Here is a 26,860-nt window from a genome sequence, read left to right on the forward strand (position 1 = left end):
AATTCGGAGCTTTTTAACTGAACGAGCTGCATTTCGATATCTTCAACACCCATCCACTGAAATACAGACCAATCCAAGTCGCTTTCGTTGACCTTTTCCAGCGATTTGGCCCAAGGCTTAAACTTGAAATCTGTCCGAAAATTCTGATTCCAGTTCTTGCGTGTACATTCCAATCCCATCGACGCTGACAGTGCAACGTGTCAATAGCTCTTCTAGGTGTTGGAAGTAGCAGAAAGTCGAAGTTCGAATATCCCGAGAAAACACTGCTAGTTTTACAACAAATGCCTTCCAGGCTTCATAAAGATCCAGAACTGTTTGCCCTGCACCCTGGAGATGCAGGTTGAGTTCGTTTAGGTGAGCGGTGATGTCAGTTAGAAACATGCGCTTACACATCCATTTGTCATCATCCAGTTCAGGGAAGTTTTGTCCTTTTTCCGACAAAAAGGCCTTGATTGCATCAAAACAGTTTACAAAGCGCACCAAAACCTTGCCACCACTTAGCCCCCGAATGTTGCTGTGAAGTGGAATGTCGTTATAAGCATTGTCCATCTCTTCTAGCTGTGCTTGAAATTGTCTGTGAGTCAAAGCAGATCGAGCAACAAGGACATTCACAATTTGCACCACTGTATTCATCACATTATTAAGCTCTGAATTAGAAATTTTAGCACACAGGTTTTCTTGACGGATGAAACAGTGACATTTGACTGTCGGGCAGCCAATTTGATCTTCAAGTAACTTTACAAATCCCTTCTGTTTTCCGACCATGGCACGAGCACCATCTGTTGTCAGAGAAAATATTTTTCTGATGTCAACTCCTCGTTCTTCAAAATGGTTTACAAAAGTTTCCGCTATATCTTCCCTCTTTGTTGTGCCATGCAGGGGTTTTAGGCAACAAAGTTCCTCTTGGATTTCATCGGAAGCACAATATCTTGCAGCAACTGCCAAACGTGGAACGTCGTTTATATCCACGCTCTCATCAACTGCAACGCTAAACACTGCTGTGTCTTTTAATGCAGTTGTCTGCTTTTCGTTAACGTTTTCTGCCATTTCACTTACGCGTCTCTCAAAGACAGGCAGTTCTTTTATTCTAGATATGCATCTTTATTTGGCAAATCATTGAACAAAACCTCTGAACTGCTGAGAAAAACTTCTTTTATATGTAACCCTTCTGCCCATCTAAGTTGGCAGCAACAAGGGCCTGGTTCTGTATCTAGGGGTTCCGTTTCAATAACGCAATGCAAAACCGGCTCGAGCCCCCACCCAGTGACCTGGGACAATTACATACCACCCCCTGGGTGCCTCTAAGAGGCAATACTTCCCCTCTCGCAAGCACGGAATCTGAGTGTAACAGAAAATGTTTAATAACATGAGGTAAATGACATCAGCATTAAATTGGAAAAACACCACAAAGAGGATTCATAACACAAACCAGGAGCAAAAAACCCACCCCAGCAAATTGGGCTGTGTCCTTTCCCTTTGGTGCTTGAATCCAGCAACCCAAAAATCACCCAGACTCCCCAAAGTCCAACACCCCCAAAGTCTCTTGGGTCCAGCAACCCCCCAAAGTCCCAAAAGTCCAACAGACCCCAAAGTCTCTGTCCCTGGTCAGTGCAGCCCCAGAGTAAAAGGGGGGCACGCAGGGTGTTAAGGGGCACCTTACGTGATCCAAGGCCATCCGGCCATCTCTCTGTGGGGTTCCGCCGCAGCCTTCACCACAAGCCAGTCCACTTCCTGCCGTCCCATGAACTGCTCCGCTCTACAAGCTGCTCCGCTCCACTCCCCGACCTGTGAGCCGCTCCAGCCATCCCCACAAACAGCTCCGCTTGCCATTCCTTGGGCCGCTCACTGCTCCGCCAGCCGCTTAGCAATATAGCTTCAGGCCCCCCCCCCCGCATTTAACACATTTCAGCTCATAGTAGGGGAGCCCCAGTGCTAGTGCACCATTAACCCAAGGTAAATTCAGCTCCGCAGTCTGTAACTAGACTCCTAATGGAATCATAGTTAGCTCTGACATTCAACAGTGGAGAGAGGAAGTGGTACAATTGGTGTGTCAAGCCCTCAGACAGGGCCCATACCATCAGGTACAAATCCCTGTCTCCCTCCTCTCTCCATTCACTGGGGGGTTGTAACCCAGGCCCCTTGTCTAACAAGTGCTACTTAATTACTGGTGAGTCCCTCTGTCATACAACAGTTCCACTGGCCTTGCTTCACCGAATCAGGGTAACAAAACTTTATTCTTCCTGCCCCAGTAACAGAGAAACTGGGGATCCCACACCAGCCAAAGTAACCACTTTGAGTTGCTGTGGTTTCATGCCAGACGAGTGGGTGTGCCTATGCAAACAAGATCAGCCCCTGGAGTTCTTTTCCACACTCGCCATAATTCACCACCAGATGTCAGGGTAGTGCTTATCCTGACTGCTTATTCCCCAACAGCTTTCCGTTTTTTTGCAATGCACTGTACAATCTTGTCACTTCCTTCTGTGGCTTGATTTTCACTTACACTTCAGCATGTGAAAGCACTGCTTTGCTTCTCATATCCTGCTACTGCCTTTTTGATTGATTCAGTCTTGTCTGCTTCGTCAAGAAAGGTTTTTCTCGTGCTTCGTTTGAAAATGTTGTCAAACACTTGCTGTGCGACAAACAACACTTTCACAACCGAAAGCACAACCAGCTCGGTCCTTCTTTTGAATAAATCCAAATGTGTCTGTCCAAGAAGGCTGAAATGAATGGACATCTAACTTTGCTTTTTTACGAGCTGACATTTTGTCAAATGTACCCCTCAACTTACAGTGGGGAAAAAAATCGTGACTGACGGCACGCACAACGTCAAACGCAATGCGCTGTTCCACGTGACGTGACAGTGATGTAAGTAGCAAATCAGGACTTAAAAATATCCCAGGACAGTGGCGCTGGAACGACTTTTAAGGTGGGGGTGCTGAGCTGTGCCCCCTCTTGCCCTTGTCTGCACCCCAGTGAGCCACAGCTGGGGGTGGCTGCAGAGTCCCGGGCCAGTGGCCGGGACCCCAGGATGGCAACAGAGCCCCCAGGACCAGTGGCCGGGACCAGCAGTGGGCTGAGCGGTGATGGTGGATGGAACCCCGGATGGCAGGGGGTCGGTAGTAGGACCCTGGGTTGGCAGCGGGCTGAGCGGGGCCGGCAGATGGGATCCTGGGGGCAGGGGGCCGGCAGTAGGACCCCAGGCCGGCAGCAGAGTCCCCAGGACCGGTGGCCGGGACCCGGGACCAGCAGCGGGCTGAGTGGGGCCGGCGGATGGGACCCTGGGGGCAGGGGGCCGGCAGTAGGACCCAAGGCCGGCAGCAGAGTCCCCAGGACCAGTGGCCAGGACTCGGGCAGTGTGAGTGCCACTCAAAATCATCTCGCATGCTGCCTGTGGCACGCGTGCCATGGGTTGCTGACCCCTGTTCTACCATATACTCTGCAGCGGGGTGTAGGAAAATTCCAGGGTAGGGCCTGGTTGTGCAGTGGGACACGCTCTCCTTGGGGTAACGTCGGTATGTGGAAGAGTGAAGGAGGCGAAGTTGGGGCTGTTGTCGGGCAGGCGTCCTCACATACCGGCACATGGTAGATGCAGTTACTGATACCTGGGGTTATAGACCAAGTTCCCGGGTATGTTCCTGTATCTCTTAATTGAATGTTCCGAATGCGAATGGACGCGCTCCATCTACCCTGCAGGTCAGCGAACTCCACCCGGCTTGTCCAATCGCCGTCTGTTTTTACAATTCCATTGAAGTAACTAATCAGTGTCCCCTGCTCAAAACCAGTCCCAGAAAACTGTATCGGCCTCAGGCTTGTGTGCTTGGACAACACGTCCCAGAGGCAGATCCTCCCCCACCACTCCTGTGAGATATCGCTCCGGTCCTAACCTCTCGCGCCCCTGGTCCCTGCCAGCAGACTTAGCTGCCCGTCGTCCCGCTGCTCTTCCAGGCAGCCAGGCCTGCAGCCCCTTCTTCTCCTGCTCCATACAGAAACTAACTACTGCGCTGGTCTGCAGCTTCTTTTATATGGCCCTCCTGGGCCCTGATTGGCTGCTTCCCCTGCAGCCACTCTAGTCTGCTTGGAGGACCGCTCCACTGCTCCTTTCCTGGGATGGGTGGGGCAGAACCCTGAGGTTTGTAGCTTGTCACAGCATCACAGTGTGAGAGGGAGCCCAGGTTGGGAAGCCAAAGGGCACAGCCGTACCCCAGTTCCAGGTTGCACCCCGGGGAACCCGTCACAGTGGGTGGGAGTCCGGACTCCTGGGTTCTATCCCCAGCTATGGGATGGGAGAGGGGTTGGAGCAGTGGGGCTGGGAGTCAGGACTCCTGGGTTCTATCCCCAGCTATGGGATGGGAGAGGGGTTGGAGCAGTGGGGCTGGGAGTCAGGACTCCTGGGTTCTATCCCCAGCTATGGGATGGGAGAGGGGTTGGAGCAGTGGGGCTGGGAGTCAGGACTCCTGGGTTCTATCCCCAGCTATGGGATGGGAGAGGGGTTGGAGCAGTGGGGCTGGGAGTCCGGACTCCTGGGTTCTATCCCCAGCTATGGGATGGGAGAGGGGTTGGAGCAGTGGGGCTGGGAGTCCGGACTCCTGGGTTCTATCCCCAGCTATGGGATGGGAGAGGGGTTGGAGCAGTGGGGCTGGGAGTCAGGACTCCTGGGTTCTATCCCCAGCTATGGGATGGGAGAGGGGTTGGAGCAGTGGGGCTGGGAGTCAGGACTCCTGGGTTCTATCCCCAGCTATGGGATGGGAGAGGGGTTGGAGCAGTGGGGCTGGGAGTCCGGACTCCTGGGTTCTATCCCCAGCTATGGGATGGGAGAGGGGTTGGAGCAGTGGGGCTGGGAGTCAGGACTCCTGGGTTCTATCCCCAGCTATGGGATGGGAGAGGGGTTGGAGCAGTGGGGCTGGGAGTCAGGACTCCTGGGTTCTATCCCCAGCTATGGGATGGGAGAGGGGTTGGAGCAGTGGGGCTGGGAATCCGGACTCCTGGGTTCTATTCTTGGTTCTGCCCCTTTGCCCCTGGCAGATGGGGACCCTCCTCTCACTCCGAGGGCTGAGTGGCTCCTCAGATGGTTTGAGATCCCAGCTGGCCGGCGCTAGAACAGGACCAAGCCTCATCCCTTCTCCAGGGTCTCTCAGAGCCACAGGGGTCGTGGTCCTTCGAACTCTGACCCAGCAGCCCCATTTGGCCTGTGGCTGGGGAGTCTCTGGGGCTGGACAGGGTTAAAAGGAACAGGCCCCACCACACACACCCCGTTGTAATCAGCACTGGAGCTGAGCTTTCGCAATTTCCAGAGAAAGGGGAAGTTTCTCTGCTGCAGCCAGACAACAAAGTGAAAGGCTCCCATAGGAAAAATGGTGCGTGGAGCCAGAACTCCGGAGTCCTGACTCTCAGCCCCCTGCTCTAACCACTAGACCCCACGCCCCTCCCCCAGCTGGGGATAAAAACCAGAAGTCCTGATTCCCAGTCACTGTAACCACTAGACCTTATTGCTACCAAACCAGGAAGTACGTTGCCTTTAAAGCCCAGGAACAAACTGCCATGGTTCCCTTTCCTCTCCTGAGCCACCAACCACTCACGGCGCCCGGGGCTATTGCCACAGATGTAGATGAATATGATTCCTCATTACCTGCCCACAACCTCCCTGCTCACCCGTTAGTGTCAGTGGTGGGATCAGACCAGAGTCCCAGCTGCTAACCCAGGCCCAGGGCCCAGGTAAGAGCCACTTTCCCTTGTTTTGGGGGAAAAGCCAGATTTGGGGAGAATGATTCTTCGCATCTCTAAATGACTGAAAGGAAATTAAACGGTGAGAGTTTCTTATGGGAGGGGCCGCAGCTAAGATCAGGGACCTATTGTGCCAGGCACAGCCCAGACAAAGCCAGAGACAGTCCCTGCCACAAAGAAATTACACTTAAAATAGACAATAGGTGGGAGAGAAAACTGAGGCACAGAGAGGAGCAGTGACTGACCCGCTGTTGTATGGTAGGTCCATGACAGAGCTCTGTGTCCCACTGCCGTGCTCTAGCCTGGGCCACACTGTCACACTGTAACTGGGGGTAGCATTGAAAATACACCGGGGGCTCCCCAAACCCGGCGTGAGAGCCAGTCTCTGCCCGACGAGCTCACGGTGTAAGATCTGGGGACTGAACAACATTGCCCTGCGCCGTTAAACAGCTGCCGTGCCCCACCCCAGAGCAGGCTGCATTTCACTGCTGGTTGAAAAGATCAACAACTGGGCAGGCTGCGAAGGTGTCTGAGATCATAAGGGGGAGACCACGCTAGACTGATCAACTGTTCAGAGACGGAGCCTGGTGTTTGGGGGAGAATTGGGAGCTGGGAGCCAGGACTCCTGGGTTCTATCTCAGCTCTGCAAAGGGAAATTTATTTTCAGATACACCCGGGTACTCAGACCCTTGCTGGCCAGTTGCCCCATTACCCAGAGAGAACGTTCTCAGAGCGGTCGGGTAACATCAGACACTGGCTCTGCCCAGGCCCTGGTCACAGAGACACAGAGACGGGCCCCCGATAAACAATCCATCTATCGGAGAGGAAGGAGCAGAGGAAGTGCTGGGGGTGCGGAGCTGCAGGATGGGCCTGGAGGATTCAGCAGGGGGTGCTCTCCCCTTGCAGTCAGGGCTGGCCCCAATGCCCCAGGGTGGTGCTGGGGGGGGCTGTGCTGGAAGGAGGGGGGCTCTCTAGGGGTCTCTCCCCTCGCAGTCAGGGCTAATCTCTGCTTCTGGGGCTTTGCTGTTCCCAGCTGAGACCCTGCCCCCTTGTGCCTGTGATACCCTTTCCCCACCTGGCTGTCTCCCAAGGGGTCAGGACGTCTCCCTGGGGTCCCTGCCACATCCCAAAACGGTTTGTTCCCTTCCCCCTCCCTGATTCTCCCTGCATATGTCAGCTCCACATAGGAACCGTCCTCCGGTCCTGCCCTGAAACTGCCCTCTGCGTTTCTGTGAGCTGCCAAACAGCTGCGCGTCTCTCCCCAGAGGTGGCTGCATTTCACCCCTGAGGCCATGAGCCCTGCACACACGGCCCGCTAGGCACACGGGGATAGAAATGCCACCAGTCCTTGCTCTGTCAGGCCAATCTCCAAGCTTTACTCCCTTCTGGTTAGGAAATTCTTTTACGAAGGGCCCTAGGTGTAAAATACCTGGTCATGCAGCCGATCCCGCGGCCGGACGCCATCGCCCGGCGCAGACGAGCTGTCACCCAGAAATGCTGCAGGTGACTCATTCCCGGCCCCTTTCCCCTCCCAGGCCGGCGGAGCGCTCTGTCCTGGAGGGAGATGGCCTTGGTGCTGGTCCCTGCCTTTTGCCTTCTGAGCGGTGAGTAATTCGCACAGACGCGACGCGCTGCCGCCCAGGGGACCGGTGGGGACAGTTTCCCAGCCCTGGGAGTGCGTCTACCAGGAGGGGGCTCGGAACCGGGTTCATCGCAGGGACGTCCCAGCCACTTGCGCCAGTGGCTCCAGGTCAAGCCTAGGGGGTGTCTGGCCTTGAACCTGACCCCGAGCGGCCGGGTCCTCGCTGCTGGTTTCCTGCGGTGGAGAACACGCCTGGTCCTCAGGGCAGAGTCAGTCTGGTCTAGCCCCGGCCACCCTGGGCTCAACCGCTCTTCTCCCCCGGGCTGCCGTTTTCCCTGCGCCACGTCCTGCCTCTGGGCGTCTCGCTGCCCCGGCGAGTCGGGGTGTCTCCTGGGCCAGCCTGGAGAGCTCTGCTCCCTGCCCTGCCCGTCCGCCCAGCTCCGGCCCGGCTACCCCTGCCCACGGCTGCACCCGGCTCCTTGTGCACGGGAGGTGCCTGAACTCTGGTTGCCAACCCTCCAGGATTGAAAGATTAATCTTTAATTACAAATTGTCATGTTATGAAACCTCCAGGAATTTGTCCAACCAAAGTTGGCAACTGTAATCTGACTCCTCGCCAGTGGGGCTCGTCCTGCAGTCAGGGCCTCTGGCCCAAGGGCCAAACACCCAGCTATGGAGGGGACGAGGGGTGCCCTGAGGGGCGATGGGGGGGGCTGAGTTGAGGGGGGATGAGGGGTGCCCTGAGGGGCAATGGGGGGGGCTGAGTTGAGGGGGGACGAGGGGTGCCCTGAGGGGTGATATGGGGGGCTGAATTGAGGGGGGATGAGGGGTGCACTGAGGGGTGATATGGGGGGCTGAGTTGGGGGAGACGAGGGGTGCCCTGAGGAGTGATATGGGGGCTGAGTTGAGGGGGGACGAGGGGTGCCCTGAGGGGTGAGATGGGGGGCTGAGTTGAGGGGGAGGAGGGGTGCCATGAGGGGTGATACGGGGGGCTGAGTTGAGGGGGGACGAGGGGTGCCCTGAGGGGTGATATGGGGGCTGAGTTGAAGGGGGACGAGGGGTGCCCTGAGGGGTGATATGGGGGACTGAGTTGAGGGGGGACGAGGGGTGCCCTGAGGGGTGATATGGGGGGCTGAATTGAGGGGGGACGAGGGGTGCACTGAGGGGTGATATGGGGGGCTGAATTGAGGGGGGTTGTGGAGGTGAACTGGGGGGGCTGGACTGAAGGGGGTGGCCGGAGCAGAGATTTAGGGGGGCTGAAGAGGGATGCAGAGGACAGAGTAGACTGAAGGGGGGCTGGGCAGATGTGGGGGAGGGGGTCGGCCTGGACTGATGGGAGAACTCGGGGGGACAGAAGTGATTCGGGGGCTGGGGTGATTAATTGCAGGCAATGGGATGATGTTGGGGGGCATCTCCAAACTCCCCTTGCCCGATTCACAGGGGACCGCTGCCCGGGCTCACTGTCACCCCCCAGGCCACGGGAGGGCGGGGCTCAGACAGCCCCACAACACAACATCCCCGATTGTGTTTAAAGCCCCTGGGTTGGGGGCTGACCTGACGCTGGTCTCTCCCGGCGGGATCTGTGCGGCAGCCCAGCCTGCGGGGCGGGTTCCCCAACTCGCTGAGGCCGGACGCCGGTCTGATCCCCGATTCCTGTCCCCTGCAGGTGCCTACGCCCAGAAGTGGGATGTGACACTCGCTCCGGGGCCCGTGGCTAGAGGGGCCGGCGCCTGCGTGACCATCCCCTGCTCCTTCACCTACCCCGCAGGGTGGACGGTCAGTGCCGTGAGCTGGACACGGGACTGGGATCAAACCGTGTATCACTCGGACGAGGCTCGTGTCCACGCTGCCTTCAAGGGGCGCGCCCGCTATCTGGGGGACCTGCTGCACAACTGCTCCCTGCGGGTGGCGGGGCTGAGCCCCAGCGATCAGGGCACCTACCGCTTCCGGTTCGAAGCCATGCGCAACGGCAGCAGTGACGCATGGACGGGTATGCCAGGACAGCGGCTCAATGTCTCCGGTAACCAACTTCCGTCCAGCACCCCCGGGTCGCTCACTCTCGCCACACGCGCGTGCACACACACAGGGCAGGGCTCGTCACACACCCACACAATCCATCTCTGCCTGGCTCTGAAATCCAAGAAGTTAGAGCTGGGAGCCAGGACTCCTGGGTTCTCTCCCCGGCTCTGGGAGGGGAGTGGGGGCTGGTGGGTTAGAGCGGGGGGCTGGGAGCCAGGACTCCTGGGTTCTCTCCCCAGCTCTGGGAGGGGAAAGGAGGGGGGCTGGTGGGTTAGAGCAGCGGGGGCTGGGAGCCAGGACTCCTGGGTTTTCTCCCTGGCTCTAGGAAGGGAGTGGGGGCTGGTGGTTAGAGCAGGAGGGCTGGGAGCCAGGACTCCTGGGTTCTCTCCCCGGTTCTGGGAGGGGAGTGGGGGCTGGTGGGTTAGAGCAGGCTGGGCAGTGAGCCAGGACTCCTGGGTTCTCTCCCTGGCTCTAGGAGGGGAGTGGGGGCTGGTGGGTTAGAGCAGGAAGGCTGGGAGCCAGGACTCCTGGGTTCTCTCCCTGGCTCTGGGAGGGGAGTGGGGGCTGGTGGGTTAGAGCGGGGGGCTGGGAGCCAGGACTCCTGGGTTCTCTCCCCAGCTCTGGGAGGGGAAAGGAGGGGGGCTGGTGGGTTAGAGCAGCGGGGGCTGGGAGCCAGGACTCCTGGGTTTTCTCCCTGGCTCTAGGAGGGGAGTGGGGGCTGGTGGTTAGAGCAGGAGGGCTGGGAGCCAGGACTCCTGGGTTCTCTCCCCGGTTCTGGGAGGGGAGTGGGGGCTGGTGGGTTAGAGCAGGCTGGGCAGTGAGCCAGGACTCCTGGGTTCTCTCCCTGGCTCTAGGAGGGGAGTGGGGGCTGGTGGGTTAGAGCAGGAAGGCTGGGAGCCAGGACTCCTGGGTTCTCTCCCTGCCTCTAGGGGAAGTGGGGTGTAGCGGTTAGAGCAGGGGGGACTTGTGGGTCAGAACTCCTAGGCTGTATTGTCAGATCCGAGTCCCCATCATTCTGTCTAACCCTGAAGAGCCGCTGAGACTGACCCTGCAGCCAGCGTAATGCAGCAGGCGTGAGGGGCTCTCAGGTGGAGCCCGACAGTCGGTCTGGGACCCTGCAGGACACCCCCCCCCAGAACAGCGGGAGGGGGTAAAATGTGCTTTGTTGTGCATGGGTTCGGGGCGGCAATAAAACAGGCTGAGGTAATATGCGGGAAAAACACTAAATCTCATAAATGTACCAAGAGTCGCCTAGTGAGGAAATTGCTAAATATTTTGTGTGAGCTTCTCTTTCCTCTGCACGTTTCTCTCCCTCGCTCCCAATCTGGGGTAATGCCCCGGCCCAAGTCAGCTCAGAGCCGCGGTCTGTGACACCAGGAGCTAGAGAGTGTTTGTACCTGGTTCAAGCCAGATTTGGTTGATTCTTTCCATGGTAACAGTCGTCTCTGAATTGTGTTGGTATCGATCGTATCTTCACCCACCGGGGTCTGGCTCTTGGCTGGTTTTTAGCAGCATGGGGGAATCTGTCTGTCTTGCGGGGTTTGTGGGATCGAAGGTTTTTGTGGTTGGAAGGGGGATGAAAATGCAAAAAACAAAGCCGGGCCCTTGGACAGAATTAAAACCAGCCCCACTTAGGGCTCTGGTCTGAGGCCCGATGTGTGGTGCCCCCCACTGGCGGCTGCGCCCCCCGGGCAGACCCAGCGCTCCCCGTGTCTCAGGCCAACGTTTGCTGCTCTCCCCCATTGCCACGAGCCCTCATTGCCCCGGTGAGCCGAGCTCCCAGGCTGGGCCGTGCCCATCCCCTGGGGCTGCTCCCCGCTCTACAGCCAGGCCACGGCCCCTGGGAGCACTGCCAGCCCCAGGGCCCCAGCAGGGATCAATGGTTCCTGACCCCTCCTCTCCTCACAGACGATCGGTGCCAGCCCTCCCTGGGGCGCCAAAGGGAACCGGGACCCTCCCTCACCTGCTCCGTAGGGGCCGCCTGCCCCCATCTCCCCTCCTGGTACGACCGAAATGGCGTGCGGCGGAGCCCAGGGCAAACCCCGGGCAGGGCTGGGGCGACCGAGCTGCGAATATCCCCGTCCCAGCTGGACCCCGGCGCGGCGCTGAGATGCCAGGTGGATGGATACAGGGTTGAGTGTGACTCTGACCCATCCCAGCCCCCGGGGACAGGTGAGATCTGCTGTTAGACATGGCACGGGTAGAGCAGGGGCGGCTGGGAACCAGGATGCCTGGGTTCTCTCCCTGACACAGGGAGTGGAGTAGGGATATGGTTAGAGTGGGGGCGGGGCTGGTTCAGTCCCTTCGTTCAGTCCCGGGGCCCCGCTGACGAACTCTCACCGACTCTCGCCCTCAGTCACCCCCAATGCGCCCAGGATCGAGGTTTCGTGGCCGGCAGGGAAGGCAGCGCTAAGGGAAGGCGACGGTTTTACCCTGCGCTGCCAGGGTGCTGCGCCGCGGCCTCCCGGGTACGTCTGGTCCCACGGGGACCTCTGGCTGCCAGAAGCCGGGCAGGATTTACGTGTTGACAAGGCAGCCGTCTCTGACGGAGGGAGCTACGCGTGCGGGGTCTGGGTCTCCGGCCCCGGCTGGGGGTATCTGAGCCTCTCTGCGAGGGAATCAGTCCAAGTTCAGCGTAAGTAGTGAGGGCTGGTGAGAGCCTCCTCCCTCGCAGCCCCCGATCCTCCCCACATGGCCTCCTGGAGCAGCCCCATGTGCCCCCACCTCGTCCCCGCCCGCCTCGTCCCCCCTGCTTCGCCCCCACCCGCCTCGTCTCCCCTGCTTCGCCCTGCAGCCCGCCGGCCTCGTCCCCCCTGCTTCGCCCCCACCCCCCTCATCCCCTCCCACCTCGTCCCTCCTGCTTCACCCCGCCCACCTCGTACCCCGTGCCTCCCGCCTCCCCTTCCCTGCGCCACGTCCTGCCTCCGGGCATCTCGCTGCCCCGGCGAGTCGGGGTGTCTCCTGGGCCAGCCTGGAGAGCTCTGCTCCCTGCCCTGCCCGTCCGCCCAGCTCCGGCCCGGCTACCCCTGCCCACGGCCGCACCCGGCTCCTTGTGCACGGGAGGTGCCTGAACTCTGGTTGCCAACCCTCCAGGATTGAAAGATTAATCTTTAATTACAAATTGTCATGTTATGAAACCTCCAGGAATTTGTCCAACCAAAATTGGCAACTGTAACCTGACCCCTCGCCAGTGGGGCTCGTCCTGCAGTCAGGGCCTCTGGCCCAAGGGCCAAACACCCAGCTATGGGGGGAGGAGGGGCGCCCTGAGGGGCGATGGGGGGGGCTGAGTTGAGGGGGGAGGAGGGGTAACCTGAGGGGCGATATGGGGGGCTGAGTTGAGGGGGGACGAGGGGTGCCCTGAGGGATGATATGGGGGGCTGAGTTGAGGGGGGACGAGGGGTGCCCTGAGGGGTGATATGGGGGCTGAGTTGAGGGGGGACGAGGGGTGCCCTGAGGGGTGATATGGGGGCTGAGTTGAGGGGGGAGGAGGGGTGCCCTGAGGGGTGATATGGGGGGCTGAGTTGAGGGGGAGGAGGGGTGCCCTGAGGGGTGATATGGGGGGCTGAGTTGAGGGGGGAGAGGGGTGCCCTAAGGGCTGATATGGGGGGCCGAGTTGAGGGGGCAGGAAGGGTGCCCTGAGGGGTGATATGGGGGGCTGAGTTGAGGGGGGACGAGGGGTGCCCTGAGGGGTGATATGGGGGGCTGAATTGAGGGGGGACGAGGGGGGCCCTGAGGGGTGAGATGGGGGCTGAGTTGAGGGAGATACTGAGGGAGACTGGACTGAAGGGGGTGGCCGGAGCAGAGATTTAGGGGGACTGAAGTGGGATGCAGAGGACAGAGTAGACTGAAGAGGGGCTGGGCAGATGTGGGGGAGGGGGTCGGCCTGGACTGATGGGAGAACTCGGGGGGACAGGAGTGATTTGGGGGCTGGGGTGATTAATTGCAGGCAATGGGATGATGTTGGGGTGGAGCATCTCCAAACTCCCCTTCCCCAATTCACAGGGGAGCGCTGCCTGGGCTCACTGTCACCCCCAGGCCAGGAGAGGGGGGGGGGCTCAGACAGCCCCACAACACAACATCCCCGATTGTGTTTAAAGCCCCTGGGTTGGGGGCTGACCTGACGCTGGTCTCTCCCGGCGGGATCTGTGCGGCAGCCCAGCCTGCGGGGCGGGTTCCCCAACTCGCTGAGGCCGGGCGCCGGTCTGATCCCCGATTCCTGTCCCCTGCAGGTGCCTACGCCCAGAAGTGGGATGTGACACTCGCTCCGGGGCCCGTGGCTAGAGGGGCCGGCGCCTGCGTGACCATCCCCTGCTCCTTCACCTACCCCGCAGGGTGGTCGGTCAGTGCCGTGAGCTGGACACGGGACTGGGATCAAACCGTGTATCACTCGGACGAGGCTCGTGTCCACGCTGCCTTCAAGGGGCGCGCCCGCTATCTGGGGGACCTGCTGCACAACTGCTCCCTGCGGGTGGCGGGGCTGCGCCCCAGCGATCAGGGCACCTACCGCTTCCGGTTCGAAGCCATGCGCAACGGCAGCAGTGACGCATGGACGGGTATGCCAGGACAGCGGCTCAATGTCTCCGGTAACCAACTTCCGTCCAGCACCCCCGGGTCGCTCACTCTCGCCACACGCGCGTGCACACACACAGGGCAGGGCTCGTCACACACCCACACAATCCATCTCTGCCTGGCCCTGAAATCCAAGAGGTTAGAGCTGGGAGCCAGGACGCCTGGGTTCTCTCCCTGGCTCTGGGGGAAGTGGGGTGTAGCGGTTAGAGCAGGGGGGACTTGTGGGTCAGAACTCCTAGGCTGTGTTGTCAGATCCGAGTCCCCATCATTCTGTCTAACCCTGAAGAGCCGCTGAGACTGACCCTGCAGCCAGCGTAATGCAGCAGGCGTGAGGGGCTCTCAGGTGGAGCCCGACAGTCGGTCTGGGACCCTGCAGGACACCCCCCCCCCAGAACAGCGGGAGGGGGTAAAATGTGCTTTGTTGTGCATGGGTTCGGGGCGGCAATAAAACAGGCTGAGGTAATATGCGGGAAAAACACTAAATCTCATAAATGTACCAAGAGTCGCCTAGTGAGGAAATTGCTAAATATTTTGTGTGAGCTTCTCTTTCCTCTGCACGTTTCTCTCCCTCGCTCCCAATCTGGGGTAACGCCCCGGCCCAAGTCAGCTCAGAGCCGCGGTCTGTGACACCAGGAGCTAGAGAGTGTTTGTACCTGGTTCAAGCCAGATTTGTTGGATTCTTTCCGTGGTAACAGTCGTCTCTGAATGCCGTTGGTATCGATCGTATCTTCACCCACCGGGTCTGGCTCTTGGCTGGTTTTTAGCAGCATGGGGGAATCTGTCTGTCTTGCGGGGTTTGTGGGTTCGAAGGTTTTTGTGGTTGGAAGGGGGATGAAAATGCAAAAAACAAAGCCGGGCCCTTGGACAGAATTAAAACCAGCCCCACTTAGGGCTCTGGTCTGAGGCCCGATGGGTGGTGCCCCCCACTGGCGGCTGCGCCCCTCCAGGGAGACCCAGCACTCCCCGTGTCTCAGGCCAACGTTTGTTGCTCTCCCCCATTGCCACGAGCCCTCATTGCCCCGGTGAGCCGAGTTCCCAGGCTGGGCCGTGCCCATCCCCTGGGGCTGCTCCCCGCTCTACAGCCAGGCCACGGCCCCTGGGAGCACTGCCAGCCCCAGGGCCCCAGCAGGGATCAATGGTTCCTGACCCCTCCTCTCCTCACAGACGATCAGTGCCAGCCCTCCCTGGGGCGCCGAACGGACCCGGGACCCTCCCTCACCTGCTCCGTAGGGGCCGCCTGCCCCCATCGCCCCTCCTGGTACGACCGAGATGGCGTGCGGCGGAGCCCAGGGCAAACCCCGGGCAGGGCTGGGGCGACCGAGCTGCGAATATCCCCGTCCCAGCTGGACCCCGGCGCGGCGCTGAGATGCCAGATGGATGGATACCGGGATGAGTGTGACTCTGACCAATCCCAGCCCCCGGGGACAGGTAAGATCTGCTGTTAGACATGGCATGGGTAGAGCAGGGGCGGCTGGGAACCAGGACGCCTGGGTTCTCTCCCTGACAGGGGGAGTGGAGCAGGGATATGGTTAGAGTGGGGGTGGGGCTGGTGATCAGGACTCCTGGGTTTTGTCGCTGAGACGGTGAGGGCAGTGGGATCTAGAGGCTGAATGCAGGAAGGGTGGGAGTCAGGACTCCTGGGTTTTATTGTCTGAAAAAAACTCTCATATGGCTCTAGCAAATATTCTTGCCCCGTGGGACTGGACGGGGAGGGACCTGCCCCTTCGTTCAGTCCTAGGGCCCCACTGACAAACTCTCACCGACTCTCGCCCTCAGTCACCCCCAACGCGCCCAGGGTCGAGGTTTCGTGGCCGGCAGGGAAGGCAGCGCTAAGGGAAGGCGACGGTTTTACCCTGCGCTGCCAGGGTGCTGCGCCGCGGCCTCCCGGGTACGTCTGGTCCCACGGGGACGTGTGGCTGCCAGAAGCCGGGCAGGATTTACGTGTTGACAAGGCAGCCGTCTCTGACGGAGGGAGCTACGCGTGCGGGGTCTGGGTCTCCGGCCCCGGCTGGGGGTATCTGAGCCTCTCTGCGAGGGAATCGGTCGAAGTTCAGCGTAAGTAGTGAGGGCTGGTGAGAGCCTCCTCCCTCGCAGCCCCCGATACTCCCCACACGGCCTCTTGGAGCAGCCCCGTGTGCCCCCACCTCGTCCCATCTGCTTCGTCCCCTCCCGCCTTGTCCCCACCCGCCTCGTCCCCCGTGCTTTGTTCCGCCCCCTTCGTCCCCCCGCTTCGTCCCTGCCCGCCCGTCTCGTCCCCCCTGCTTCGTCCAGTCCCTCTTACCCCCTCTGCTTCGCCCCCTCCCGCCTCGTCCCCACCCGCCTCGTCCCCCGTGCTTTGTTCCGCCCCCTTCGTCCCCCCGCTTCGTCCCTGCCCACCCGTCTCATCCCCCCTGCTTCGTCCAGCCCCTCTTACCCCCTCCCGCCTCGTCCCCACCCGCCTCGTCCCCCCTGCTTCACCCCGCCCACCTCGTCCCCCCTGCTTCGTCCCCGCTCCCCTCGTACACCCTGCTTCACCTCACCTGCCTCATCCCCTCCCACCTCCTCCCCCGTGGTTTGCCCCTCCCGCCTCATCCCCACCCCCCTTGTCCCCCCTGGTTCGCCCCCTCCCAGCTCGTCCCTCCTGCTTCATCCAGCCCCCCTTGTCCCCTCTGCTTTGCCCCTCCTACCTCGGGGGCCCTGGTGTCAAATTCCTCCCCCGCCTCCTAATCACCACATTTGGTCAACCCCAGTGCTGCTGGCTCCAGGCTGGACCCCCTCCCACACCTGCCCAGGGCCCCCAGCCCCCTCCGGGCCCCTGCCCATCCCCCCACCTGACCTGGGGCCTCATTCCTGTCTGGGCCAGGCCTTACCCACCCTCCCCGGCGCCCACATACCTTGAGCCCCCAGACCCTTCTGGGGGTCCCCCTGCCCCTATTCCCTCCTCCACCCTGCCTGTTCTGGCCCCCTGGAGCCACATGGGCCAGGTCCTGCCCCTCACCCCCCCCGAATCCCTTCCCCCCACTCTGTCTCCCCAGAGCCCCTCCCACTCGTCCGAGTGTCGTTTGCCTTTCCAGTGGCGATGATCAGGGGAGGGACCCCACCAGCCGGCAGGGTTCCCATAGGCGTGTCTGTTAACCACACGCGGCAGCCAGGCCGAGCTACCCGCACGCACGGCTGCCTCCAAAAGCGTGAACATGGTGAGCGCCCCAGAGACCCACCGCCTAGTTAAAGTGACACCAGCCCGGGAAACACAACCCCATTTTTCTCGTCCTTTCCCCGCTCCTTACTCCTCCATTTCCAGACGCCCCTAAAGGCGCGAACATCACGGCCACACCCGGCGCTGACCTGCGCAAAAGGGACCCGGTGAATGTAACCTGCCGTTCAGTAGCCGTGTCCCCGCCGACGCCACCTCACCTGGGACAAGGATAACGCCAGGCTGGGGGGTCGTAGCTGGAGCTGGCGCTTCAAGGCGTCACAGCGACTCACGCTGGGGGATATCACTGCGAGGTTCAGAACCCAACTCGCTCGCCCCCCGGCACCATCGCCATCCCCTCAAGGTCCTGAGAGTCCCTGGCTCCCCAGGGGGCCTGGCTGGGGACACCCAACACACAGGCTGGCAAACCCTTGGGCTGTGGGTTCTGATCCCGCCGGGCTCCGTGCCGCCCGTGTCGGGCCGGGCTGGGCCGGGCTGTCAGCGCCCCTCACCGGTGACACCAGCCCGTCTTCCCTCAGGCTCTGGCCGGTGCCAATGTCTGAGTCCCGGCCTCATGGCAGGCGTTGTGGTTGCCATCCTGCTCCTCGTCATCCTCGTTAATGTGGGGGCTTGTTACCTGCTCAGGAGAGGCCGGCGGCAGGCGGGAGCTGAGGGGGCTGCGGAGGGTAAGCGCCAGGCTGGGTGGGTGGGAACAGAGACGGGGCTGGTGCAGGGGGCGGGTGATTTGGGGGGCTGGTGGCAGACACATGGGAAGATGGGGGGATGGTGGGAGAATTTGGAGGGTTGGGACCAGTGGTTCAGGGGAAGACACTGTGGGTGATTCGGGGGGGCAGAGGCTGATGGTTTGGGGGGCTGGTAGAAAATACTTGGGGGAACACAGGGCTGGGGGGGATTTTGAGACATGTGGGGTGATTTATGGGGGCTGGTGGGAGATGGGGAAATACAGGGGGTGGGAGGGGATGATGGTCTGGGATGGTTGGGGGGAGACACTTGGGGGAATGCAGGGGTGTAGCCAATGATTTTAGTTTATTCTTCATTGATTGTGTAATGTTACTATTCGTTAACATACAATCACTGGCTGTTCAGTAGAGGGGCGCTGTAGGGCTATAGAGGTCTAAGACTGATCGGTATTTCGCGGGAATAACCATGTATTAGAGCAGCAGTTCTCAGACTCCATTGCACCGTGACCCCCTTCTGACCACAGAGTTACTGCGACCCCGGGAGGGGACAGAGCCCGAGCCCCCCGCCCCCCGGTCTGAGCCCTGCAGTTCCAGGTGGGCTGGGGCTGGGGTTTCAGCTTCAGCCCTGAGTCCCAGCAAGTCTAACGCTGGCCCTGGCGACCCCATTAAGATCGGGTCCCGACCCACAGTCTGAGAAGCGCTGTGTTAGAGAGCTAAGGCAGGAAACGCAAGGCCTGTAGGCCGAGACCTGCGAGATTTTAGCTTCACTATTTTGGGCCTTGGAGCGAAGAAACGCTGACAGACGTCCGTGAGCGAAGAAAACCCGCTGCCCTGAGATGCTGGGGAAAGAGGCCCCAAGGGGCAATGTTACAAACAATCAGCCCGAAGATTAATTTTAAATCACAAACATGCTGTGGCCGCACATCTGGCTCCAACGTGTGGCTGTGTTAATGGGAACAAAGAGAATCTACACAACGTACAGCGAGGGCCCTGCCAAATTCACAGGCCGTTTTGGTCAATTTCCTGGTCATAGGATTGTAAAAACAGTAAATTTCAGGATTTCACAGACTCACAGAATATCAGGGTTGGAAGGGACCTCAGGAGGTATCTAGTCCAACCCCCTGCTCAAAGCAGGACCAATCCCCAACTAAATCAATCCCGCTATTTAAATCTGACATTTGGCGGTGTTGTAATTGTAGGATCCTGACCCAAAGAGGAGTTGGGGAGGGGGGGTTGCCAGGTTATTGTAGGGTTGGTTGTGGTACTGCCACCCTTACGTCTGCACTGCTGCCTGGAAGCTGGGCCCGCAGTCAGCAGCCACCACTCACTGGCCGCCCAGCTCTAAAGGCAGCGCAGAAGTAAGGGTGGCAATACCGCGACCCCCCTAAAATAACCTTCAACCCCCCCTGCAACTCCCTTTTGGGTCAGGACCCCCACTTCGAGAAATGCTGCTCTCCCCCACGAAATCTGTCTCCTACAGGGTAAACACACACAAAAGACCAGATTTCACGGGCGGAGACCAGATTTCAATGTCCGTGATGCATTTTTCATGGCCATGAATTTGGTAGGGCCCCACCTATAGAAATCCAGGAGGCCTTAAGTGTCATGGGGAAAATGGGGTGAAACTTTCAGGTCCATGCATAGAAGGTCGCTATAGGCAGACTCCAATTATAAAAAGGGGGGGCCCAGACCGGGGTAATTGAGTTTCCTATGAGAAAATTCCAGCGGGACCCATCCTGCTACTGACGATCAATCCACGGGAGACCCAGCAGCTCCTCGCACCGTCTGGGAGGCTGCGAGTCCGTGTGTAGCTATCGCTGGTGCATGGATGGATCTAGGAGTCGGACACGCGGTGACAGTCATCACTCAGCTGGTGACTTTAGTACAGTTGAGCAGAGACAGGGACCTTGGCTGTGCCTTGGCTTCCCCGTGTCCCGGTGACGCTGGATCTAAACCAGGCCGAGGTGACTCTGCTGAGTGGAGACGGTAGCCGCCAGCGCCGGCCCCTCACTGCTGTAGTGTCACGCCACTGGCATTCACTTCAAATAAAAACAAAGGCTACAGGGGGTGGGAGGCCGGTGGTTTGTGAGACACACTTGGGGGGATCCAGGGCTGGTGATTTGGGGTGGCTGGTGGGAGACACTAGGGTGTAGTCAGTGGGCTGGTGGTTTGGGGGGCTCGTCGGAGACATTTGGGGGCAGTCAGGGGATAGGGGGGCCAGTGGTTTAGGGGGGCTGGTGGGAGACACTTGGGGGATTCAGGGGGCTGGTGATTTTGGGGACCCAGATCTAACAACAGAAACTATTTTCCCTTTCTCCCGAGGTGCCGAGCTTTCCCGCAGGCCGAAAACAGAGTCACCCTATGAGGTGAGTGCAGGGTCTGTTACCCTCCCCCCGTGGGCCCCGCTGCCCCCTGCTGGCTGAGGTGTGTGTACGGCTGCAGCCTCCCCATCCCCCGCAGTGCAAATCCCTGCCCCCTGCTGGGTGGAACCAGTGCTGCCCGAGTGTGTGTCTCAGACCCCGTCCTGCTACCGGCTCAGGGGAGATTCTCCCAGCCACAGAGTGTCCGGTCCTGGCAGCACCCACCCCGCTGGCCCTGGGCCCGTTGAGCAGGGATCTCACTGGCTCTGTTTGGGCTACAGGAACTCCAAGGACGGACCCAGGATATTTACAGCCAGTTGGACTCTCCCCAAGCAGGTTCCCACTGAGCTCCGGCGAAATCCCGACCAGCCGGGAACCCCTCTGCACGGCCGGGACTTTAAACACAAAGAGACGCCATCGCTCAACGGGGCCAGATCCCAGCGGGGGTCCACAAGCGCCCACTTTCCACTGTGCTGGGGGGTGCTTGACCCCTGGCTCTGCCCCAGGCCTCACCCCCACTCCACCCACACCCTCAAGACTGCACCCCTGCCCCGCCCCTCCCCACTCCTGCCCCACCTCTTCCCACCCCTGAGCGCGCTGCGTCCTCACTCCTCTCCCCTTCCCAGTACGTCCCTCGGCCCACGCCGCTTCCTGCAGCTCCCATTGGCCTGGAGCAGTGAACCGCGGCCACTGGGAGCTACGATCGGCCAAACCTGCGGACGCGGCAGGTAAACAAACCAGCTCGGCCCTCCAGGGGCTTTCCCTACACAAGCGGCGTCCCAGGTTTGGGAAACACTGCCTTAGGGTACTTCAGATTAAACCACATTGCTATACAAGTACCTAGCAAATATTCATAACTTCAACTACAAAAATGATGCACACATACAGACAGCATAATCATAATTAACAAATCACAGTCTTTCCATAGACACGTTACACGACAACCTTTGTACACTATTTGCTGCAAATATATAACAGTGGTTGCGGGTTATGTCAATAACATCACACTCTTTCTGGTCGGTCTCTTCACTTCCTTGTTTTTGTTTTGCCTGTGGTTATGCCACGGGGGTGGGCTCCCACCGTGTTCCAGTGACGGCTGCTTCCCTAGCCAATTTATCTGCTTGTTCGTTTCCCCACTGTAATGGACTCTTTCCCCTATGGGCCTTTCTTTTAACCATCCGGACCCTTTTATATTGCTTTGCCAATTTCTCCATTTGCTGCCACAGAAGTTTGTGCTTAATTTCGGATCCGTCGGTTCCTGTCAAATCTACACTATTCCACCATGGTAGGTAGAGGGTGGTTCCCTTGTAAACATAATCTGAATCAGTTCCTATTATTAGCTCCGTTTGCTTGTTCCTCATCCTGGCTAAAACTTCTAAGACCGCTGACACTTCTGCAAACTGCGTTCCTCCTTTGATCAGTTTGTACTGGAAGGTGTTAACTCTCTGCAGGTTTCCAGTTAAACAAATCTCTGCAAAGCCAGTGACTCGTTTTCCTTCGGCGTAACGTGAGCTGCCGTCCACAAACCAAATGGTTTTTCCCATCACCTGTTCAACTGGGGTTGCTTTAAAGACAGGGTGCGCTTTGGATTCCCGTTGGGTTTCACAAACATGTTCCCGACCGCTCACAGTCAAACCCCATCCAGATATTTCAGGTCCTTTTAGTGGGACTAACTGAACATTCTCGGACATGAGAGCAAAGACCCGTTGAATGGCCGTATCTACTCTCGCACGGCCTTTAGACAGGCTTTCCCTTCCCAGCGCACGGTGACTTTACAATCACCTCGCTTGCTCCGATAATTGCCTGAGCTTTTCGTAGTGTCCAGTAGGCGGCGAGAGCGGTTTGCTCACAACTTCCCAGTTTGCTTTCTGGACCTGCTAACGCTCTGCTATAAGGAACGGGTCTCTCCCCTGCACCAGTATCCTGTGTAAGCACACGAACAATACAGAAATTCTTCACACTAGGGTACAACACAAAGGGGAATTCGCAGGGCCGGTGCAACCATTTAGACAAACTAGGCGGCCGCCTAGAGCGCCTAGTGGTTGGGGGCGCCTAAAAGGAGGAGGTGGAGTGGAGGTGAGCTGGGGTGGGCTCCCCAGGCGGGTTAGCTGCAGTGGGGGGTAGCTGCTGCGGGGGGGGGGGTGTCCCCGGGCGGGGTGGCAGGCTCCCCAGATGGGGGGCTGGGTTAGCTGCCACGGGGGGGCGGAGTTAGCTGGTGCGGGGGAGTGCAAGGTGGAAGTTTCGCCTAGGGCGTGAAACTTCCTTGCACCGGCCCTGGGAATTCGTTGTTAGGGGCGGCCAAGGTAGGTGCCTCCATTAACCCTTTTTTCAGTCTTTCCTATGCCTTAGTTGCCTTCTTGGTCCAGGTCCACTGTAGTCTTTTAAGTATCTCGTACAGGGGAGCTGCCTTCTCTGCGTACCCAACCATGAATTCTCTGCAGAAGTCAGTGAGCCCCAAAAAAGTTTGCAAAGATTTAGTATCCTCCGGCATAGGGAGGTTAACAATACACGTCACCCTTTCCTTAGCCACAGACCTCCCCCCTGCACTGAGTCGAATTCCAAGATATCGCATGTCTCTGTTTCATCTGGGATTTAGAGGGGTTAAGTTTCAAGCCGTACGCTTGGCAGCTAGTCAGTAACTGCCGCGTTAACGCTTCATCTTCCTGTTCTGTTTCACTGACTATTAAAATGTCATCTACATACTGGCCTATCCTTCCCGTTTGTAACAGTCCCGCCTTCTCTAGCATATTTCTCACTACAGCAGGAAATATTGTGGGTGCGTCACAGTACCCCATAGGCAGAACATTCCAGCCGTATTGTGTACTCTGGAATACAACAGAGGTTCTGTATTGAGACTCTGGGTTTAAAGGTAAACTCCAAAAGCCGTTTGCCACGTGGAGTACTGAGAACCACTTCATGTCAGGGGTTACCGCCTCCAGCAATGCTGGTGCCCCCCGCTTGGCAGTTCTGTTTAACCCCTGATAGTCAAGAGTTAATCTCCATGTTCCAGCAGGTTTTTTGACTGGCCAGATCGGTGCCACGTTAGACGCTGAATACCTTGGAATTAATTTTCGTTTTTCCAATTCTCCTATAACCTGCTTTAAAGATTCTTTTGCTTCCTGAGGTATTGGGCATTGTTTGATATATGGGGGTGTGTCTCCCTCTATTGTAACGGAGGTTTGTATTTTTCCGGTATCTGGGGAGTCCACTGCCCAGACATTCTGAATCTCAGCCCACCAGCCGTCCCAGCCATCCCGCACAGGGGGTGGCTATTTGGGCTTTATCGCTTTCACCGTCTGAGTAGCAAGTCCCACTGGGATCGGGTCAGCATTGTTTGTTTCTCCCGTTACAGTGAGAGCTTGTCTGATACACATATTTGGGAAGTCCAGGATTATTCCCAATCGTCTGATAGTTTCTGCCCCAATTAGATTTTCTCTCCCTGCCATAGCCCACTTCTCCTGAATGGTATGTACACCAAACTGGAGAGGGAGGGTTTTAACATCCTATGTTTGCTGAGTTCCTGATATGCTGTGTATTTGTATGGAGTCCACGACTGGATATACATTAAATGCATCTTTTACTATAGGAATTCCAACCCCCGTGTCCAACAGAAAATCTGCAAGCCCATCCCCGACTCGGATGCGTAAGTGGGGGCGTTCCCAGACATCTATTGTCATGGGTTGCTGGAAAACGCATTCCGCGTTGCAGGGAGGGCTGTCCTATGCTACTAAATTACTAACAATCGGATCAGTCAATCCAGACGCCAAGACAGTCACCTTAGCCACCTTCATCACTGCCTTTTGAGACTCCTGGCCAATCAAACATACCTGTAGCTACGCCCACAGCTTCTCACTCTCTTCTTAAAGGTCTTCGTTCTCCTGTTTCAGAGCTCCAGGCGACACCCGTTCACGCTCTCTATTTACTCCTCTACCCTCTGTTCATTCCACCACATCGCCAACGGCCACGGGGAGAGTCTCCAGGACCCTCTGTTTTCCACTGTCCTAACTGTTGGCAGCTCACTGACAGTTCCTTCCTGGTGTTTAACCGCAGTCTGCACTTTTTCAATCCATTCGTTCCAAGGTGCGTCCCTGGCTCCGTTCTCACACCAAGCGTTCCTCCGTTCGAGCACCCCAGAAGGCAGCGCCTCCAAAACAAGTTGCTTCAAATCCTCGAGCTCAGTATCCCCCGCGGTTAGCCTAGCACACGTTTATATCCTGTCCGCCAGCGCGGCCGGAGCCTCTCCCGGTATTCCTGGCATTCCTTTAAGTGCAGCTAATCCACTGGAGAGCGTAAAATGCTTTTGAGCCACCCGTTAAACCGCTTGCGTCACATCGTCCTCAAAACCAAGGGAGTGACAGTTCAGTGGTCCCCACAGGGTTTGTACCAGAATTGGTTCCTGTGACAGGTCGATTCCCACCGCTTTTCACACCTGCGAGCGTTTCTGGAACTCAGTGAAATTCTCAGCAGGCAGGGGGCCGGCCGCGCAGCTAACGCAGTTAGTTCATTCATTTTGAAAGCATCGAGCCAGGCTGCGAAGCCGCTTGCTCGAGGTGGGCGAGGTGTATCTGTACCGCACTTGGGTGCCTCCATTTCCCTCTCTGCATAATTCCCACGGGGCCCTGGCTCTCTGAAAGGGTCAGGACATTTTTTCGTTGCAGTTTCCACTGCGTTCCAGAACCCCAGTGGAGGTGGAGCACCCGTTTGTGGGGTAGCGTCAAGGGTAAAGTGGGGTGCAGGCGGGGTGTCAGGGTCAGGTTCCGGGACAGGGCTGTCCCTCCCATTTCCCCCCATTTCTCCTGGTTTAACTGGAATTGATCTAGGTTTGGGGGAGGGTTTATCCAGAACCTGGTTCTCAACATAAGGTGGCGATTGCAGGGTGGTGGCCCCCGCCCCCGGGTCAAGAGAGGAGGATCTACCTGGGTCATCATTCCACACGTCCCCAGTGCATCCTCCATTCCAGTTGTCCCATGTTCCATCTTTTCATTTAGCTAACCAATCTGTTTCCTTTTCTGCCCCCACCCTTCAGGTACGAAGTCTGTCGAGCAACAGGGGACGGTAGCTTTTTCTTCTGCAGGTTTTCCACAGCTGTTTCCAATTGTTTATTTTCCTGCTTGATCTGTTCGAGCAGATCGCGGGTTTGGACCGCCTGTTGCCCTGTTAAAAGCGCTTGGGCTTTCCAGTGCTCGACTGCCTGGGTTGCTTCCTCCAAGGCTTCAGTTACCTCTTCTACTTGCCCGGTTTTCTCCAGGACTTGCCTGGCCAGTGTGGTGGCGTGTTGTTTAAGCCATCGTACTGCCATGGACATTAATTGCAAAATTCCAGCTTTTTGACTTTCGTTATTACTTTTTAGAGCTTCTGTTTCTACTATTGCTTTATGTACGCCAGTCCATGTTTGGGGTCACCAGTGTCGTCAGACGTCACCGATGGGGTGCTCTGCTCTGTTCATTGTTGATACCAGTCGGCTGCATGTGTGTGTTCCCTCTGTGTGCTGCCCCGGCTCTGCAGATCGCTGGCACAGCAGGCCCCGGAGAACCCCCAATGACCACAGGCTCCAGTAAGGAACGAAGACCCCCGGCCAGGTTCATTGTCAAACGAAACACAGGACTAGTTCCCCACAGACTCTACAGGAGATACTACGAATATGCGCCCCCCGACAATCATAGGTGCCTACTTCCCCTCTTTTCTGTGGGAGCTCGACCTTCCCTCTGCCCCTACCCCCAACCCCACTCCACCCTTTCCATGAAGCCCTGCCTCTTCCCACCCCTTTCCAACCCCCATTCCAACCCCTTCCCCAAAGTCCCCGCCCCAACTCTGCTCCCTCCCTGCCCCTATTCTGACTCCTTCCCCAAATCCCCACCCCGGCCCCACCTCTTCCCCTGAGCACACCATGTTCCCGCTCCTCCCCCCTCTCCCGGAGCTGTTTGGCAGTGGCCAGGTGGGAAACACTGGGAGGTAGGTGGAGGGGCAGGGGAGCTTGGCTGCCGGTGGGTCCTGAGCACCCACTAATTTTTCCCTGTGGGTGCTCCGGCCCCGGAGCACCCACTAATTTTTCCTTATGGGTGCTCCGGCCCCGGAGCACCCACGGGGTCAGAGCCTATGCTGACAATGGACCGTCTCAGTCCGTGGCGGGATTCTCCTGGCACACGTGGGTTCGAACAAAACAAATCTATCCACCACATGATCCTTTTGACCCTGTCGTTAAAATGGGTCAGCCTGTTCCTTGTTATCTGTGTGGAAGGCACTGCCAGGGGGTTCCCGGACCATCCTGGCACATGTTTCTGTTACTAGTGATTAGTATCTTTCAGGCATGTGTATAATAGCAACATCAGCCTTCTTCTTGCCAATTCTGTGAGCAGGGCCTGCCTCTGACTCACAGCTTCACTTTGCTTTGTGTTAGCAAAGTCTTGATCATTCCTTTAGTTCAGGCCTCATGTCTCATACCAGGCCTCTGGTACAAGGGTTTATGTTTCAGGGCCTCATCTTACCACATCCCCCCACCCTCGCTCACTCGCTCGTTTTCACCAGGCTGGAGCAGGGGGTTGTGGTGCAGGAGGGGGCTCAGGACTGGGGCAGGGGGTTGGGGCGCGGGAGGGGGCTCAGGACTGGAGCAGGGGGTTGGGGCGCGGGAGGGGGCTCAGGACTGGGGCAGGGGGTTGGGGCGCGGGAGGGGGCTCAGGACTGGGGCAGGGGGTTGGGGCGCGGGAGGGGGCTCAGGACTGGGGCAGGGGGTTGGGGC

The 26,860-nt window shown here is 58.4% G+C and overlaps 1 protein-coding gene across 1 annotated transcript; it reads left to right on the forward strand.

Annotated features, from left to right (window-relative positions):
• The first annotated feature begins 5,571 nt into the window (after nucleotides 1–5,571).
• Nucleotides 5,572–26,660, forward strand: LOC128827393 (sialic acid-binding Ig-like lectin 8). The gene is made up of 11 exons (XM_054011240.1): nucleotides 5,572–5,712; nucleotides 7,257–7,325; nucleotides 8,970–9,323; nucleotides 11,231–11,494; nucleotides 11,679–11,957; nucleotides 13,552–13,905; nucleotides 15,056–15,319; nucleotides 15,668–15,946; nucleotides 17,603–17,749; nucleotides 20,087–20,130; nucleotides 20,406–26,660. Exons 2-11 carry the CDS (start codon nucleotides 7,286–7,288, stop codon nucleotides 20,469–20,471), a joined length of 2,091 nt encoding a protein of 696 aa, XP_053867215.1. The 5' UTR covers nucleotides 5,572–5,712; nucleotides 7,257–7,285; the 3' UTR covers nucleotides 20,472–26,660.
• The last annotated feature ends 200 nt before the right edge of the window (nucleotides 26,661–26,860 follow it).

Source organism: Malaclemys terrapin, chromosome 21, assembly GCF_027887155.1.
Source record: "Malaclemys terrapin pileata isolate rMalTer1 chromosome 21, rMalTer1.hap1, whole genome shotgun sequence".
NCBI classification, from domain to species: Eukaryota; Metazoa; Chordata; order Testudines; family Emydidae; genus Malaclemys; species Malaclemys terrapin.

What these genes read in the sequence shown, in the direction of transcription:
- LOC128827393 (XM_054011240.1), top strand. Translation starts at nt 7,286, where the DNA reads ATGGCCTTGGTGCTGGTCCCTGCCTTTTGCCTTCTGAGCG. An exon ending in ATCCCAGCCCCCGGGGACAG is followed by an intron (nt 11,495 to 11,678) that starts GTGAGATCTGCT and finishes TCTCGCCCTCAG; the next exon opens with TCACCCCCAATGCGCCCAGG. An exon ending in ACAGCGGCTCAATGTCTCCG is followed by an intron (nt 13,906 to 15,055) that starts GTAACCAACTTC and finishes CTCTCCTCACAG; the next exon opens with ACGATCAGTGCCAGCCCTCC.